Source organism: Dendrobium catenatum, unplaced genomic scaffold, assembly GCF_001605985.2.
Source record: "Dendrobium catenatum unplaced genomic scaffold, ASM160598v2 fragScaff_scaffold_325, whole genome shotgun sequence".
Classification (NCBI taxonomy): Eukaryota; Viridiplantae; Streptophyta; class Magnoliopsida; order Asparagales; family Orchidaceae; genus Dendrobium; species Dendrobium catenatum.
The window spans coordinates 1,953,630-1,973,144 of NW_021318787.1; the positions used below are offsets into that span (position 1 = coordinate 1,953,630).

At 36.1% G+C, this 19,515-nt stretch overlaps 1 protein-coding gene across 1 annotated transcript; it reads right to left on the minus strand.

The window, feature by feature from the left end:
- Positions 1-1,176: 1,176 nt before the first annotated feature.
- On the minus strand, positions 1,177-18,548 carry LOC110095216 (glutamate receptor 2.7-like). Its single transcript, XM_028693596.1, has 5 exons — positions 18,215-18,548; positions 15,229-16,562; positions 3,832-4,141; positions 2,445-2,851; positions 1,177-1,675 (listed from the first exon to the last, which is right to left on the minus strand). The coding sequence occupies exons 1-5, from the start codon at positions 18,468-18,470 to the stop codon at positions 1,292-1,294; spliced, it is 2,691 nt and encodes an 896-aa protein (XP_028549429.1). The 5' UTR covers positions 18,471-18,548; the 3' UTR covers positions 1,177-1,291.
- Between the last annotated feature and the right edge of the window lie 967 nt (positions 18,549-19,515).

Here is a 19,515-nt window from a genome sequence, read left to right on the forward strand (position 1 = left end):
GTGAAGAGGATGCTCGTGAAATCGAGAGTTACTTGACGGGTTGGGGGTCTCACATGTGGGAGTGCATGAGAGATTATTACGTGCGGTGTCCGGATCGTCCGGAGTCAAATCTGGATGTGCCACGTCACCCAAATACACTGGGCCTCAGGTGATGTAGCGCGTCCGAATTCGGCACAAGAAGAATTCAGACGCTGCAGGTAATAATTTTTCGGAGTGCATAGGGTATGCGTGAGGGCTGCAAGGAGAACGGGAGAGGCCAATATGTAAGTATAGGTGAGGATACATACATATATATAGTCGGTAGATGGGATATGTGAAGCAAACTGAGTTGAATTAAAAGTATGAACATTAAAATGAGAAATAATTATTGAATTAAAAGGATTTTGCATCAACTATTATATGAGCACTCAATGTGTCACTAATTTAAATGTTTTTTTTATAAATATTACATAATTACTTCGTAAATTCTATGCAGCAAAGGAATGAAGACATCATTTTCTGCAAAATATTGTAGATTTTGCAATCAACCATCAAAATTTTCATACATAAAATTTATGCTTCTAGATTTACAGCAGATAACGTACAAAAATTTGGCAATGATGAAAAGTAATTCTACATTCTGTTGCGATAACAAAATAGGAGCCCAATACTTCTTTCCATCAGGATGCTGCAACTAAGCTTGGAGGACTTATTTCTCTGTTTGAAAGAATTATTATTATTATTATTATTATATTCTGAAAAAGCATAATCGAGGTAGCCATCTGAAACACTTCAATTTGTGCGCACTTCCCTCATTTGCATGCAGCTTGCCTGATCTGCAAGCAATCATCTCGACACTCGTGTTGATTTATACTCGTGATTTTTGTGGACGATTTTATGCATACTTACATACATACATATATAATATTGAAGTAGGTGGCAGGGATATGTGAGGCAAACTAAGTGCCATTAAAAGTATGAACATTGAAATGAGAAATAATTATTGAATTAAAAGGATTTTACATCAACTATTTTATGAGCACTCAATGTGTCACTAATTTAAATGAAATTTTTTTGATAAATATTACATAATTACTTCGTAAATTCTATGCTGCAAAGGAATGAAGACATCATTTTCTGCAAAATAGTGTAGATTTTGCAATCAAGCATCAAAATTCTCATACATAAAATTTATGCTTCTAAATTTACAGCAGATAAGGTACAAAAATTTGACAATGATGAAAAGTAATTATACATTATGTTGCGATAACAAAATAGGAGCCCAATACTTCTTTCCATCAGGATGCTGCAACTAAGCTTGGAGACTTATTTCTCTGTTTGGGGGCTTTGCTGAAAGAGTTAGATTTCTGCTGTTGTTATAGCAATTGAAACTTGTGGCAAATCTCCTCCATATGTTATTTTCTGCACCAATGCTTCGTAGTTTATGCCAATTTTTATGTATAAATATGATAACGAATATAGAGAGAGCAAATGTTGAAACAGTTCCGGTGATGAGAAAGAGTCCCCCAAAACTATTAAAGTCTAGGTGGTTTGATGAGATGGTATTGCCTTGAATTTGACATGAAGTTTGATTTACAAGCCATTTATTCTCAATATTAGTGATTTCATCTCCCTCAACCACCTTTAATAAAGCCCTTGAAATGTCATGGACTAGAGGTGAACCTATTGGAAATGCCTGTAAAAACAATATTGCAGTTAGAATGTTAGATACAAAATGTTATCATGCGTGTATATATTTTTGTATACAACAACAACAACATCTGCCTTTGTCCCACTATGTGGGACCGGCTACATGAATTTTTTTTCTTTATTATGTCCTGTTAAAAGTCAAATTTTTGTTTAAATCTAATAAAGAAATATCATTTTTAATATTTTCTAGCCAAGTCTTTTTAGGTCTACCTCTACCTTAATCTAATTCAAATATATTACCTCTACTTTCCTAACCGGGTCATCAAAACGCCATCGTTTTATATGAACAAACCATATAAGGCAACTCTCTCTAATCTTATCTTCCATTGGAGCTACTCCAACCTTTTCACGTATATGCTCATTTCGTATCCTGTCTCTAAAGGTAAATCCACTCATCCACCTAAGCATCCTCATCTCCGCAATACTTAACTTAGTATTATGCCTCTCTTTTAATGGCCAACATTCTGCTCCATAAAGCATTGCAAGTCTATATATTTTTGTATCAAAATAAAAATTTTCAAGTGAATGAGTGAATAAAATTGTAGTTTGTGAGTTTTGTGTCTTGTTTACTATAAATAATTTTCATTAATTGCCTAATCTGTAAAAAGTTTATTTCATGTTGAATAAGCAACCTAAACCAAAACAGGAGTGTACAAACAATCAAATCATTACTACAAGTGTAAATATTTGTAAAGAATTTCTTCATACTTATATGTGTGGAAATTGATGGTAACAAGAGGAAAGTGGGCACTTACAAAACCGAGCCCTTGATTCTTGAAAATTGGGCCAACTACTGTAAAATTTGCGCACTGTTGCTTAATAATGAGCTGAACAAATGGAAGCCCTTCAAATATAGCAGTGATTCCACCATTCTGACTTCCCTTTAACAAAGCTTCAGAAAATTCTTCCACAGAGTTGTATTCATTAACCTTCTTTTCATCAAATGTAAGCTTTTTTAAGAGATCAACCAGAAAAGAGCCATTAGTAGTACCAACATTATCTCCATTTCTAATGAGTTGATGGAAATCAGTCACACTTGGCTCAAGTTTTTGTACTGTAAGCATGGATGCTAAGCTTGCAGTGTAGCTAGATGTCAATATGAGGACTACAAATAACCATATTATCAACACTAGCTTAGATAACACATTCTCCAGATGCTCCCCTGTGCTCATACATGATCAAAAGTAAAATATATTATGCTTCTCACTAATAAAATGAGATAAAAATTCAAATACATTGTGTTTAAAGTATGCAGTTATGTTTTGTCACTGTAAGAGGAGCATAACCATTCACATATTTAACTTCAAAAGTTTTTGTAACATTTGTTTAGCCTAAAATGTTTACTCTCCAGTTTGTAAGGAATTTGTGACAAATGTCCACTACATGAGGAGGTGAAAAATAGATTGCAAGAGAAAAACATATAGGTAATGTGTGAGAAATTCAAACATTCATAAGGATGTTTTGTGTTGATCTTTTTATAAGATTTTAGTAAATTTGATAGACAACATCATTGACGTTGGAGCTGTGCTTGCAACCCATTTCGGGTTCTGTTATAAAATTCACTTATTTGTAATTTTCTTGTATTCGTTTCTTGTCGTTGGTATATCCAATCTTGTGACCCAAATGGTGTATAAATAACTGATTAGTGAATAATAGAGGAGGATGGAATAGATTTGATTTGAGTTTAGTTGTCTTTTATGTATCCTGAACTTATTTCAGGTGGTGATTTATTCCAAGGAGTTCATGGATCTGAGCCCGGACACGGCCGGATCATCGACGTGGACTCGTCGAGCCCCCTCCGGTCCGGTGTCAATCATATAGTATTAAGTATCTAAAAAAATAATCATTAAGCAGAAGGGATTCATTAAAAGTATGAACATTTTTTTTTTTCATTAAAAGTATGAACATAATAATAAATTAGTCAAAATACTAGCACTGTGCAAATTGCCTTGTATTAGATAGATTTTTCATCAATTTTTTACTTTTACCCTCATTTTTTTAGAGAATAACATTCTTCAATTTTATTTTTACCCTAAAGTAAACTATTTATCAAGAGCTAAACCTTACATAACACTACTTCATAAGTTAAAAACTAGCTAAAGAAGTTAAGACAAAAAATAAAAAACAAGGAATTTACTTAACTATGAGCATAGACCATTGTTGAGAAGGAGAAGTGTAGGATGGTTCCAAGTTGATGCGTGCGTGAACCACTGAACTCAGGATTTGCCTTATGCTCCATTACCCACACAACAAAACCTGTGTAGAGAAAGAAGGCAATGGCTCCAAACCATAAATCTTTGCTCCATGGCTTCAGAAAGATCCATATGTTCTTCTGCACCATTTTGAATGGAACAATCATGTACACCCCTGATTCTGTGTATGGCAAAGTGAAATCTACGTACTGTAACCTGTTTTCTCTGATATTTATGTCCCCTACCGCACCATCATAATTCTGGTATTACAAACGTTGAGACTTTGTGAATTGTAAGTTTGAAAATCTCAAAATTTGAAGCAGGATATATGATGTTGGAACATTTAGTCTATTAAAAGTAGAAATATGTGACATTAACTCTTGCTATTGGCTTATGTTTTACAATTTTATTTCTTTATTTCCAACAAAAATGCTTTCTTTCTTATGCTTTCGTTTTAATTTGTCAAATGATTTCTTGAGTCAAAATCAAATTCCACCATTGTTTTGATATAAGAAATAAAATTTTGATTCTAGACATATTTTTAAAATTTCAGATTTTGGATTCGAGACATATTCCCCAAATTATTTATATATATATATATATATATATAGTTGAGGTATTAGATTTGACTTATGTTAAAAAAGGTAGAGGTAGACCTAAAAAGACTTGGTTAGAAAATATTAGAAATGATATTTCTTTATTAGATTTAAATGAGAATTTGACTTTTAACCGGACACAATGGCGAAAAATGATTCATGTAGCCGACCCCACGTAGTGGGACAAAAGCTTGTTGTTGTTGTTGTTGTTATAATATTCATCTATACAATGAAATCAATCAAAATAATCAAGAGCTATATGGTTAAGATGATCTCTAACCTTTTGTGGTGGCATGCCTTTAGTCAAAGGATCCGCTATCAGCAACTCAGTGCTCGTGTGCTCAATAACCATTGGATTCTCTTTGACAAATTTTGATGAGGACATCAGTCTGAGATTTCAACATGTGTACCATCGGAGGAATCGTAGATCGACGGCTACGATTCGGAGTTAATATCTTTCATTTATTTTCATGTATTTTTCTATTTGATATTTTCAGTTTACTAGTTTATCCCTATGGGTGTTAAGTCCTTGTTGTAGCCCTTGGGGCATATGAGTGTTTTTGCATGTCTTTTGTTGAGGCATATATATAGAGGTCCTTATCTTTGTATGAGGTTAATGTTGAATGAATAAAATTTCAGATTTTGAGTTCTTGATTGTGAGAGCTTGAGAGGTGAGGAGTAGCCTAGGAAAGGCTCAACGAAATACCCAACAACCCCCTTTGTGGGAGCTCTTGGTTCCTATCATCTTCTTCCACCTCTTTTTCTTCTCCCCTATCCACCAGCTCCCCAAAACCAGCCACCCCTTGACCGGACAGCAACCTACCCCCTTCCCTTTCCGTTAATCACTAGATCCCACCCCTCCCACCTTCCGTCCGGCCCCACTTCCCCCACCACTTCCCCCACCACCGACCGCCGAAGCCAAGACCCCCTCCGAGGTCAAATGTGATTCTCCCTTTGAGTTTGACTACGATAATCTGGATAAAATTAGAATTCTGAAATTTGAACACATTAGGGAACGATATGATCACCTCTCGAGGCGATATACTGTTCATAATGACGTGTTCAATTTTAAAATTTAAAAGTTAATATTCCCAAAGAAAATTAATACTTTTTCAAAACAACTTATATTTTTCAACCAATAGTCAAATCTGAATTTAATTCAGAATTTGATTTAATTATTTTTTCAATCACATGGGCCCCACTCACATTGAATTTAGACACAAAAATAACTCCCCATAGGACCGGCCCCTCTCCCCTTCCTCCCTCTCTCCACTTTGCCACCTAAGCAACATTTAATTTCCCTCTTAATCCCTCTAGTAACCGCCGGCCCCATTACTCCCTTAATTGGGTTGATTTGAATTTCAAATTATCCCTCTCCCTTTAATAAAAATCTGAAATTAAACTTCAGATTTTCCCTCTCATCTACTTTCCCCCAAGCTACTTGATTCAACCAAAAGACACCCTAACCCTAGCCGCCCCCTTACCCTCCCAAGTCATCTCCCATCATCCCCTCCCTTTCTCCTCACCAATCTCAAGTGTGCTCTTCCCCAACCGTCGCCACCACTATGCATGGCCGATCCGGAAGTCAACCATGGTTTCTTATTTGATGATCAAGGACTGACCAACATCCTTGAATCTCCTCTATTTGAAGTGAATGTAGACGTGGATTCTTCCGTGGAGGATTACTTACATCGCATCCTGTTTATACTAGTACCTTCCATCAAGGAGCACATTCTTCATGGACGTTGGATGTTCACTAGTCATCCCGTGGATTCCCCGTCGTCGGCTACTTCCCCAAATGACTATACTTTGGGCACCATTTGTCTATTAGTAGCATTGCTCGGTTTGCTCTCAATCTTCCTACGTTAAAGCACCACCGTTAAGAGCGTGAGTGAGGGACCCAAGGTGAAGAGTTCTATTTGTTAGCCGTGGATTATTGTTTTTGCCATAACAAGTACTTAATGTTGATAAGCTTACTTTGACTACCACTCTTAATGTTCTTAGCCATAAAAATTGTAACTGAATTGTCATAATATATCATAAATGGTCTAGATTAGGGGTGTAAATGAGTCAAGTCAAGCCGAGTATTTGTCTAATCGAGCTAAGCTTATTTAACTCTTGTTGAGCTCGAGCTAAAGCTCTACTTGAACTCTTTCGAAATTTATTACGCTTAAGTCCAGTTTGATTACTCGAGCTCGTTAAGAAAGCTCGAACTTGACTCATGAATAATTAAAAATATTTAGTGTATATTTTATTATATTATTTTAAAATTAGATTTTAAATATAATTTAATTTAAACGAGCGTCTCAACAAGCTCACGAGCTGAGCCTAGCTCGAACTTGACTTGTGAGCACGTCAATGACTCGAGTACGAGCCGACTCGATTCACTTAAACCCATAGGCTAAATATATAATACATAAGCCTAAGCCTCTAAATGAAACTCTTTAGCTATACATCATGCAAGGTAGCCTCAAAATAAGAAATAAACTCAGACCTCTGATAAAAGTAGCAGTTAAAGTATGCTTAACACTCCTCCAAGACACAACTCTACCAGCAAACACAAATATATATCCAAAAATTGATTTTCGGGAATCAACACAAACAATAAAATTAGAATCAAAGTAGTCAGTCACCTCTAAAGTATTAGTCCTGCACATAAGCTAGTCCTTAGTATTTGAAGGTACCTCATCACCCTTGCAACATGCTAGTGGATGCGATTGACGAGGTCAGCATCTCTTCGGGCGTGATGTACATACGCGATTTAACATTGTTTTTGGGCCACATGCGTAAACGACATACGCGATGGACGACAGATAGACGTGACAAACAAATATACGCGATTTCCCGGGTCAACTGGGGTTGTTTCCATCTCAATCCGAACCCAATCCGATTTTACAAACGGATCAAATTTCTTAACCCGACCCAGTTCAGGTTCGGATTGACTCGAACCTAAAAATTTTTTGTCAGGTTTTCGAATCGTGTCAAATATTGACACCCCTAGCCAGGTCGGAGTCGATTGAGGCTTTTTTACTGCTGGTAGTGTAGGAAGTCAAGTCGGATAAGGGGTGAGATCGACAAGATCAATGGGTAGGAGGGAGTCAAGATCGGACGACTTTTTTGCGTTTAGCAGAGAGGGAGTTGAGTGCGGGTGACTAGGTTGGGTGATTCGATTCCTGTGAGCTACACACAGAGAGAGAGAGAGAGAGAGAGAGAGAGAGAGAGAGAGAGAGAGGCTTTGGAGAGGGCAGACGGGCTAGGAGGATCACAAATGTAGCACGCAAAAGCGAGAGCGGGTGGACCGATCGTTGTTGTTGCGCGTGATGTGCTCGCTTGGAGAGATGAACGTGGGTATGATCGGCGATGAAGGTTGGCATCGCATATGGGTTGCGCGGCTATGGAGAGGCAGGATAAGAAGGGATTTCACAGAGGCAGTGGCGAGTAAGAGACAAGTGCGGAGACGGACCAAACGAGAGTGGGGTCGAACAATTAAAATGAGCATAAGTTCCTTTTAACGTTCATTTCTTTGTTGTTTTGAATAAAAGTGGTTGCGTTTTTGCAAAACGAGAAATTTGTTCGAATTTACTACTTGCCCTTTATTTCTTTTATATTTATGTTGACCTCTGTAAGAAAGCCCAAAAAAAGATATGTTCAAATCATTACCTCTGCTGCCCATACCGAATCCTCCCCAAGTCTCGCACCGTCTGCTACAGTGTCCTGTCCCGTAGCTCTGCAATTCGACTTCGAACCATCAAATATCACATCTCTTCACGTAGATCTTATTATCGCTCTCAGCTGATAAAACGAAAATGAAACAGGGCTTCCAATTCTTCTTCTCTCTTCCATGATCCAAACCCATCTTCTCCCTGTCGTAACTACTTCTGATCTTCCACAGCAAGCTGAAACCTCTGTCGACATCCTCTCTTACACGAACGGACCTGTGCTCCAACCCATCTCTCACGATCCAAACTTCCGTTCGAATCACTGTAGCCGAAATCGCAGACATCTCGTCTCTACCTCACACACTACCTAAACTGCCATTCGAACCCGACTCCACCTCCTGCATCTCTCGATCCCATCCGTCTTCCAATTTCCCTCATAGATGACAACCTCAAGCCAGCTCACGAACCTCGACCTCCGACTCTGCCCAATCTGAAGCCTCACGCGACTGAATCTCCTCTATTAGAATGCCTCTTCCTCCTTCCCGCTTCCATCCGACTCCAGTAGTAGGATTATGTGATCCATCTTCTGCTCGATCAAGTAACTACAACCGCATCTTCTTCTTCCTCAAGCCAACCCGACCTACTGACCTATCAACCTAGCCCCGTCAACCTATAGGCGCCCTCCAACTAGCCAAACCCCTTCCGTCACTCGACAGAGCCTACTCGTAATCCTTCCTACCTCCCGACCCCAGCCTCCACTCCACTCAACTGTGCCGACGCCCTTCCTCCCCTCATCTACAAAATCCACACCTACCCATTCGTCTTCAACACCTCTCCTCCCTCATGTAGCCCGAGCAGCACAATCAAGGTAAATGTTTTTAGTCAAAAAAAAAATATTATTATTATTATTATATATATATATATACGTCGCCAAAGAAAAATGAAAAATGGAAAAAAAGTAAAAATTAAGTTCTAAAAAATGAAAAAATGTATGTGCATAAATAATTAAAAAAAATTGTACTTCTTTTGTGCCTCAATCATCATCGTCGTCACCACCATCATCATGCAGGTATAACATTCTTAACCCAAAACCCCGCATTCGGCATTTGCAGAGCGTCGGGGAGGACCCTCTATACGCGCTCTCGTAACACGATAGGAGTGCATATGCCCTATACACGCTCTCCTAGCATGGCGGAGACACTTTTAAGTACCCTTAAGCGCTATCGTAGCATGACGGGAAAACCAATTGGGTGTTTTCAAACAGGTACCTCGAAGACCCTTAAGCGCTCTCGTAGTGTGGCAGAGAATGAATAAATGTAGCCATGGTGTCACCCGACACTTACCTAGAGCACTCTCGTAGCGTGGAGAGGAAGGTCAGACTCTCGGATTTCACTTAAATTGGGGAGATGTTGGGAGGAAGCCAAATTTTTCATTGATAGAGGACCTAAACTTGAATAATTAATAGGGGGTTGTATTTGGACTTGAACTTGAACGGACAATAGGAAACCGGACTTCAATGCAATAAATACACAATGGAATTAAAATGTAAATCCTAAATGACAATTCAAAGAATTCAAGTGAACATCAATGAATATCAAGAAACCTCATGGCAAACAAAGATCTCAATGTCACTTACTTATAAGCAATTATGTGAAACACCTCACTAATGAACAACAATCAACATGAACATGTATAATTTGATTATATGCAAAAGCAGACAAATGTTGCAAGCCATATAAAGACGATGATGATTGATTATGATGCACGTATCAATCACTCAAACAAACATATTGTCCTCCTACAAACTAAAAAGATTAATGCACATAATAATATGCTTACAAGCGACTACAAGAAGCTTGTGAACAATCATAGACACAATGAAAAGCATACAAGTGAACGTAATAGCTCACTAGCCAACGTGCATGAAGAGGATAGTGATGAATGTAGCAGTGCCTTGCAATCAACGCTAGAATACAAGCAATAATTAACATAAATATAAAACTTGGTTGCAAGTGACGTTGCAAGACCCTTAACTTACATATGAATGATGGAAAGTTTGCAATGTTCATGTACACTACAACTTGCTCATAGTCAATGCTTGCCAACCCATAACTCTTCCATGTGTGATAGCAAGTGCAAACAACAGATGCAACGGATATCTTGTGGATATGAATAAGAAGATATCGTGGTGAGCATAATTCATCTATAGTCATATTAACTCACAAGCAATGATGATGGACGCGCGATGAATGTGAAAGGCTAATTGCTAATAATAATGAAAGGATGAGTGCAGTGAACATAATTCATCGGTAGTTAACATCAATTCACGAGTTGTCGTATTGGTTCACCCGCAAGTGACGATTGTGGATACCCAACGGATATAGCAGAAATAAGAAGTCTTACAATGAATGTTGCGTAACACTTACAAATAACGATGGAGGATGCAATCTATATGTAAGAGACAAGAATAGAGGTGTTGGAAGCATGATAGGCCCCCGTGAATATAGATGCACATATAATGCATCATCTGCTAGTAGATATGAAATAGCAACATACATCAACACCTGCGAACTATGATAGTTCACATACAATGAATGTGATGATTCGTTAGATGATATGCATGAAGGAGCAAATGATGAGTGTAACTCAATTAGTAGTCAATGGCAAATCGCAGACGAGCACATTGACTTGTATGTAAGTGATGACAGGGGATATGATGAATCTCCTGTGCATATGGATGTCATGTGAGGTGTCATTTACAAGTAAAGATGAAAAATCTACAATGTGTATAGATGTGGATTCATCATCTCAGTTAATGATGAGTGATTATCAAGCAAATACGCTAATCCATTGCAAACAGAGATGAAAGGTGTGCAGTAGATGTAAGTCCCTACAAGCTAATGTAGAAGACGCGTTATATATACAATGTGTTGACCACTAGCAAAATGCAACGTAATTACACTAAATGCAAATGCTTACGAGCTGTTGTAGGAAATTTCTTATTCATGCAGTAGTCTACCTACGATTGACAGTTGACAACATGCAACCAGCATAACATAACTCATTGAAAACATATGCAACGCACTATACGATAAACACTAACGTCTACTGACGATGATGGGGGATGTATCGTGTGCACAATGATACACCTATATGGGATGATTAGCAACAAGCAACAAATGATATGACGCCTTTATGGTTAGCAAATATCCATTGGCAAGTAAATATATTGTCCTCTCATAAGTGAATATGTACGACATGCAGCAAATACAAATACCCACGAGCCCTTGTAGAAGACCCGTTGTATACACTAAGTGATACATACGAGTAAATACAAAAGAACTACAACAGATATCAGCATATGCAAGCAATAGTAGGAGGCTAATTAGTGCACGACAGCCTACCTGCCCAAAACAACAAACAACTCAATCCATGACGCCACGCCACTAGATCTGCAACATACATACAACATGACAGAAGGCGTATACAAGCTCCCAAATCAAACACCACATTTAAATGACACGTGCCCGCATAGACGGGCAACATTAAGTATCTTAAAATGTCCCCACACCTATATTACAACATGTATACAAACAAACACAAAAGTGCACATACAAACACATTAACATGTATACACACAATAATATACACCCGCATGAGCCCCGGTGAGCGTGTTATGAGTACACGCGTAACATCTGAGGATATTGCATAGGTCAAAATAATAAATTTAAGTTCGAGCCTAATCCTTCTATGCAAGTAAATAGGAGTCGACACAGTTCAAACTATCAAACAAATATACGGAAATGATGTTGACCGAGATATTTATTTTGGTACGTCATATTAGGCCTTCAAAGCCTATAACTAAGAAAATTCATTGACAAAGACCTAAAGCCAGCAACGAACACAATCCTGTGCCAGTGATTAGACAGAGTTGATAAGGTTCAATAGATAATACCAAAAATGCCCCTTAAATACATGCATGGCCCCCCCGATGAGCGTGTTATGGGTACACATGTAATATCTGAGGATATTATATGGGTTAAATGATAAATCCAAGTTCGAGCCCGATCATTTTATGCGAGTAGATAGGAATCAACGCGGCTTGAACTATCAAACAAATATACGATCACGATGTCAGCCATAATATTTTTTTTAATAAGTTCATATTAGGCATTCAAGGCCTATAATCATGAAAATTCACTAACAAAAGCATAAACACCACGAAAAAATCATATCTTTTATCGGCAAGTATACAGAGTTGGTAAGGTTAAATCCACAAATGCAAATGTCCGTAAATACCTTGATGATGATCATGTTGATGAGGGTCCCAAACATTATAAATGCCACCCAACTGCCCAAAATTCAAAACTTCAAAAATATCAAAAATGAAATATTTAAAATCAAAATTCAACCATCAAATGCTTAAAGCAAAATTCATCCACCATCAGCAACAGTTTGTTGAGATTAACAAATTTAAATATCACATCAGCTCATAAAGAGCTTGTGTCTAGTTGAGAATATCACTAGGATTCATTATCAAACAATCTCTTACCAGTAAGGATGTGGCACGTGTCTTCTAACCGGTTGTTTTGCTGCTAATTGGGACCACAGGTAAACGGTTATGACTAGGGTCCTCTGAACCGAGTGGTTTGCCGCCAAATAACATTACTAAATTAAGGTCATAGCCAGAGACCGTATACTCTCCAATGGCACTAAATCATTGAGATATGAATCAATAGGAAATAATCGATCGAGCATAAATCCCATGTTAGCTAAGGTGGATTCAAATTTGTCCCCTTAAACAAACATCAACCCCAAGTCTACAAGATATCCTTGGACGACACAACCCATGGCTACCGACAAGGATCCTTCTATTAGGTTGGGTCAATTACCTCCTCAGACTAATTAGATCTAGGACCATAATGGCCCGGGATGACGGAACCATGGGATATTGATCGGGTCTATTATCCATTTCCTCACCATCCGCTTTAAGTACAAGATGGTGAAATTTAGAATTTTAAATATCCTAAACTCATATTGCTACTATATATTGGATATCACGTATCTACGGATACGACATATTCATTTGACGACTAGCCTTAATCAAAAGTTCTCTCTCGTTATCGGGAGAGGTAATTAGCTATAGGGGTGCAAGCCTATAGGAAAGCAGAACTCAAATATAAAATCCTCACAAAATGAGGGCGGAATCTTTAAGTAGTGTCTTATCTACAAACACAACTACCTTCTAAAAATTTACCCCTGAACCTAATCGTTAAAACTGACCCGAAAAAAGAAGGGAGGCCGGGACACAAATTTTCAGAGCCCATAATTTATTAAGTCAACAGACCATCTAAACTATGCTGAGCAACAACCCCATTCTTTTGAAGGAACTTTACGAATGGATCAAGTATTTGATAATCTTTAGTATATGTTTTATAATATTCACCACATCTATCACATCTCAATATATTAATTTATTTTTCATTTTGTTTCTCTACTTCTGCCTTAAAATACTAAATTGCTTATGTATAATCTTAAGTAGCTCTTTACTATTATCATGCTGATAAACCAATAGTAGAGATATTTATTTTTATGAACATTAATATGAGGTGATTAAATCGCTCATGTGAGAACCGAATCGGGCCTAGCCGGTTCAACCAAACTGGCCAGTTATTAATAAACCTCCCACAAACAGGAGCGGATGCGAACAAGGGGCGGAAGGCTGAGCGGACCAAATGCTTGCGAAGGAAGGATTTGAAAGGTTCGTTTTGCTAATTTTAGCGAATGATTGCTTTTGAGGATAAGATCTATCAACTGCTCTTAACTCCTTTCTCATTTTTATCTCTAAAGAAGTAAAGATTATGAAGAAATAAGAAGGACGACCGAAGGAGAGGGAAGGAGGTTTTTCATTTTTTTTTTAAATAAATTCTCTTGTTTTACTTCATTTAAAACAAGTGGTAATTTAATAAGGGAATATTAGAGCTAGAAAGCAAGGAGAAAGAAATTTGGAAGAGAAATAAGGATTTTGGGAGTTTTAGAAAGTTCTCATTTGTAAGTGAATTTCTTATTGTATAATTTTATTTAAATTATACTATTGAATCACATTTTTTATTAAAGTTATATTGTATGAATTTAGGATTTTAGAATAGGAGAGATCTAGTTGTAAGAGTTGATCAACCAAAGATTCAACAAGAAAAGAGAAATTGAGATTCGAGGTAAGCATTATTAAAAGGAATGTTTATGAAAATTTATGAAAAATTAAATGATAAATTTTTATGATTATGAATTGCTTTAGGTTGTATCAAGCATCGAAGACTTGAAAGATTCAAAGTGGATATTTTCAAAACTTTCTTTATTGTATTCTTTTCTATTTAAAAGGAGTATATTACATAATCATTTTAAAACTTATGAATTATTTTATAATTATTACTTATTAAATATGCAATGTATATACAAGTATACATGTATGTGAAAGTAATTGTTTGTAAAGAAAATGCATATAAGATAAGAAAAATATGAAATAAAATTATAAAGCATCTATACATATGTGTATTAAAAGTAGATATATGAATGAATGATATACAAGTGAATGAAAGATAAATACAAAGAAAATGAAAAAGAAAGTGAAAAGGTCAGTGGAGTATATATATATATATAATTTTAATAGTTACCCACTGAGTTTATTCTGTAAACTCATTGCATTAATTAAATATTTTCAGATAATTCTCCAAAGATTTAGAAATGACAATAAAGAAAAGAATTTATTTATAGAAGAAGACGCAATACTAGTAATAGGTAATTTATGATTTAAAACAAATGTTTAGTATTTAATGAAATTTTAAATAGTAATTCTTTTGTAAATATGAGAAAGTCATATATGGTATTATTATGAATTATACTGATTTGATTCTACCATCCAACTTCAGTTCCCGCCTCGTTAAATAGAGTATCCGGGCCGGGTCGTGACAGCTCATACCATTCTAAAACAAAATATGATAACTTATAAACACTGCATTATAACTTATTTAAAAAACAATTAGTTATAAAACTAATATTTGGCAAAAATGAAAATTGCAAGTTTAGTGCTCTTACATGATTGTAGACTTGCATGATAAGATCATCATATGTTCCTGCATTCTGACCGCTAGCACTCTCAAAAGCAAAATACTCTAATGGAAGAGCATACGGCAAGTTCCGCACTGCAGCTTCAAACACCTCAATGCTAAAGCCACTTACTTCCGTATTATTACTGCTCGCATTTTTTTCCACTTTGACAAATTCTGGAAAGGAACTTTTTGGGACTAAAATCTTGAGTTTCTTCCGACTTACAGGAATGTCCCATCCTTTTGGTACTGAACCCGACTCTCCAGGCCAAACAACTTGATTCAAATCAGTCATCAAGGTCGAGTATGTCTTGCCATTTTTTGGCTTCGACTGTTCAGATAACCCAGTCTTAGGATCCCAGAATCCAAGGTTTCTTTCTCTTGTCCCTACCATATTAACGATTTGAAATGTGGAAGATTGTAGCTGACCATTTATGAGTTTAAATTTTCCAGTAACACCTTCAAATCTGCACTTCAATATCTCCTCGACTAATTTCGGCCCATTCTTTGAAACTTCCAAAGACTCCAAAATCGGTAATTTTGTATCCCTATATGGTGTAATAAAGTCGGACTTACCCACACTAGCTTTCTCTGCTGCTATTGCAAGAGCCCATACAGTATCATAAGCCAAGAGCGCAAAGTTGTTCATTTCAGCAGGTGTGTCATCTGGGTGATCTTGCTGAAATCTCTTCTTCCAACGAGCTGCGAAACTCTCATTCTTCTTTGATTTGGGGACATAAGTCTTCACACCAATTGCTCCCTGCAAGGAGTCTATGATGGAAGAGCTGAGAGATTCAGCAAGGTTCGTCAATCCATCAGTCATAATCCAAACAAAACCTTCATCCATCATTCCAGCTTCTTTGGCCAGCAGAAGAAGTCGAGAGGCCACTGAAACCCTCATGTGGATAATGAACACCCTCGTCTGCATTGTCTGTAGTTTGAAGAGCTCCTCCATTATCTGATCTTTGGTAGCTTGCAGTGATATTAAACAGTGGTAAGGGATGTGAGTGCCCGTCTGTTGGAGTGCGTCGAACAAGTAAGGCAAGATGTCTCTGCCATAGTCGGTGTCATCTGAGATAGGAATGGCCTGTCGCCAACCAAAAGCTTTTATGATGGCAGCGATGGCGGCAACCTGAGCTGAATCATTGAGTGTGGTGCGGATGAAGTAAGGGTTGCTGATGGAGGTGAAAGAGGGGCTTGTGGCTGAGAATGAAATGATAGGGACCTGTGTTTTCTTTACGAGTTCTGACATGAACTTTGCCTGTTCTGATTTCTGAGGGCCTATGATGGCCTGAACTTGAGAAGTCCCAAGTAGACCTGTTGCTGTTTTCAGAGAAAGATTGCATGCTATCAAACTGGTAAGTAGCAACTGGGAATTGTTTGGGTTTAGGCGAATTTGGTAAATTACTATTCATTCTATTCCCTTGAAAGCTGAAATAGTACACTGTACAAGTTTTCTTTTTTGGATATAGGAATCTATCCTCTATATTTATTTTGTTTAAAATGAGATAGGGAACGTTAATGCTTTAAAATTTGGATCCGACCGGTTGGTTCAATTCTGAATCAGTTCGCCGGCCGGTGCAAAATATTATCAAAATAGCTTTAGATATGAACCGGCTTAAACTGTCTTGAACTGACGGTTCAACCGGTTAACCAAATAATTGATACCGATTTTCAAAATTTGGTTAAAGTGATATTTAATAAAATAAAATAACTTAATAAAATTATTACTAAATTTTTTAATTAATAATCTTTAAAAAAAATTATATATTTTAGTTAAACAAATATCAACAATGCTTTATCACATGGCAAAACATACCATATGTTTATATAGATAAAAATAATGCTAACATATAATGTCTTATGTGAAGTGGTATTAAAAAATCAAAGTGAAGTTCTCAAATTTACTATACATACACTACGTATATCTATACATATTCTTTAATTAAAATTTAATAATGCAAATAATATTTAAATTTATCTATTAATTTTCATTTTGATGTAATTATATACTATAAAATTTTCATTTTTTTATCTTTATCAATTTTAAAAAAATAAATAATATAATATACGTCTATATTCATGAAACTAAAGTACACAACTATATATCTTTATGTTCATGAAGCAGGAGTTCAACAATATATTGTTGTCTACTCATTTGAACATAAGCACACAGTCATGTATTTTCTTCGCTTCATAAACATAGAGCTACTACACAATCAACATCTAATCATTACTCCTTATACTCTCCTCAATGCAAGCCTGACTTCTCTTTCCTATTTATAATATCGGTACAACAACAATAACAACACAGACATCAAGCCTTTATTCCACTACGTATTTGGAGTCGGCTATATAATTTTTTTTTCTTTATTGTGTCATGTTAAAATTCAGATTAATGTCATTAATACAACAACATCAAGCCTTTGTCGCACTACGTGATGTCGGCTATATAAATCTTTTTTCTCCATCGTGTTATGTTGAGAGTCAACTTCTCATTTAATAATAAAAAATATAATTTCTAATATTTTCTAACCAAGTATTTTTAGGTCTAGCTACCTCTATCTTTCTTAACATAAGTCAAATCTTATACATCTATTTTCCTAATCAGGTCATCGGAAGGCCATCATTTTATGTGATCAAATCATCTAAGGCCACTCTCTCTAATCTTATCTAAGGATTCATGTCATGATTATTTGACAAATTTTACGCTGGTTGTCGACTACCTAATACAACCATCCATTTTTCTCATCTAGAATTTGGGACCTAACGGCAAGAGTATTAAGACGGCGGCTTATTGAATTTTCTTGAGTAATATATGAGGTTCGCTTACTCAAGAAGCAAAGTGTATTCGAAAATTATGAATCAGTATCAGATTTTATTACGATACATAAAGAGATGATACTGAAAATATTTTAACTTCAGCTAGCACATGATCAGAAGGAAAGAAAACTAGAAAGAAGTTGATGAATTACCAGCTGCTACAGCTTTAACAAAATCCTCTTGACAGTCCTTAGTGTGAAGAACAAGCTTTGTAGTATAGTTATCATGAATATCATAGAAATCATCCATTGCCATTGATATGCTGGTATTGCTTATCTTCCCCAGTGGTGTGCTGAGATCAAGAACTACACCAACATGAACAGGAGAAAACCTATGTAATTTCATGGTCTCATTTTGAGCTGCAGCTGTACGAAGGAAGAGGATAATTAAAAGATTCAGTATAGCCATTCGAAAGGAGATCTATTTTCTTTCTTTCTTTCTTCTTGATGACAGCAACCAATAGGTGATCTTCAATTTATAAAAGGATTTGAGGACTATGTTTAACTTCTTGGAAAGTTAGATTGAAATGTACTGAAAGTGTTTTTTTTTTTTTTTTTTTTTTTTTTTTTAATGCTAGGTTTACTTGTCTAAGAGGGTGCCCAGTCAGATTGGTTTGATTTCACAGTATTTTGGTTTTTAAATCCAAGCTGAGCATGGCAGCATATTTATAACTCTTTCAAGCATGCAACTTGCAAGGACGATGTAAGGCCTTCGATCTCCAGCCGTTCTTCAAACCCTCGTATAGCGTCTCTAAAACATCCCAATGGAACCATAAATTTTTCACGAATTGGTTGCGGGTGAACAGTGCAATGCCAATATTTACGTCGCAGTGTTCATCCGTCATATAATTTTCCTTATTTAAAAAATGATTAGTAATTTTAAATATTTAAGTGTAGAATTTTATCATAAATAATTAACAAATGATAATTTAGAAACACATTATTTTTTAGAAATTAAAATATTTTTTATGTAATTAATTTTTAAGATAAACATTAACATAGAAATTACAATAAAATTATCATACATATTTAAAAAATATCGATTACTACAATACTTCAACATATTAATATCCCAATTTTTTTATTTAGAAAAAAAAATATATTTTTTAAATTATAATAGGTTTAAAATTGATAAATATAAATATATGATTAAAAAATATAAAATAATATATGAAAAAGAATTTACTATGAATAATCCTTTTTTAATATTAGAAAATGAAGTTCGGTTGGAGGCAAGTTACTGCATTTTGGAGTGGAAAATGAGTTTTTCGCCAACCGAAACCCAAACGAATGTTTGCAGTGGCTGCGGAGCTCCAATCGAACGCCAGATTCAGAGCCATTTCCCGGGAGGTGAACAGTGGGACGCAAATATTGGCGTCGCACTGTTCACCTACGCCATTTTTTTCTTCATTTCTTCCGATTGGAGTTTGACGTTAACAATGAAGTTCGATTGG

Bases quoted from the DNA above. Each gene is read 5' to 3' on its own strand.
- LOC110095216 (XM_028693596.1), bottom strand. From the start codon at position 18,470: ATGGCTATACTGAATCTTTTAATTATCCTCTTCCTTCGTACAGCTGCA. The intron at 4,142-15,228 runs GTAAGAGCACTA...TTGTAATACCAG, and splicing joins TCATGCAAGTCTACAATCAT to AATTATGATGGTGCGGTAGG. The intron at 1,676-2,444 runs GTAAGTGCCCAC...TTGTTTTTACAG, and splicing joins AGAATCAAGGGCTCGGTTTT to GCATTTCCAATAGGTTCACC.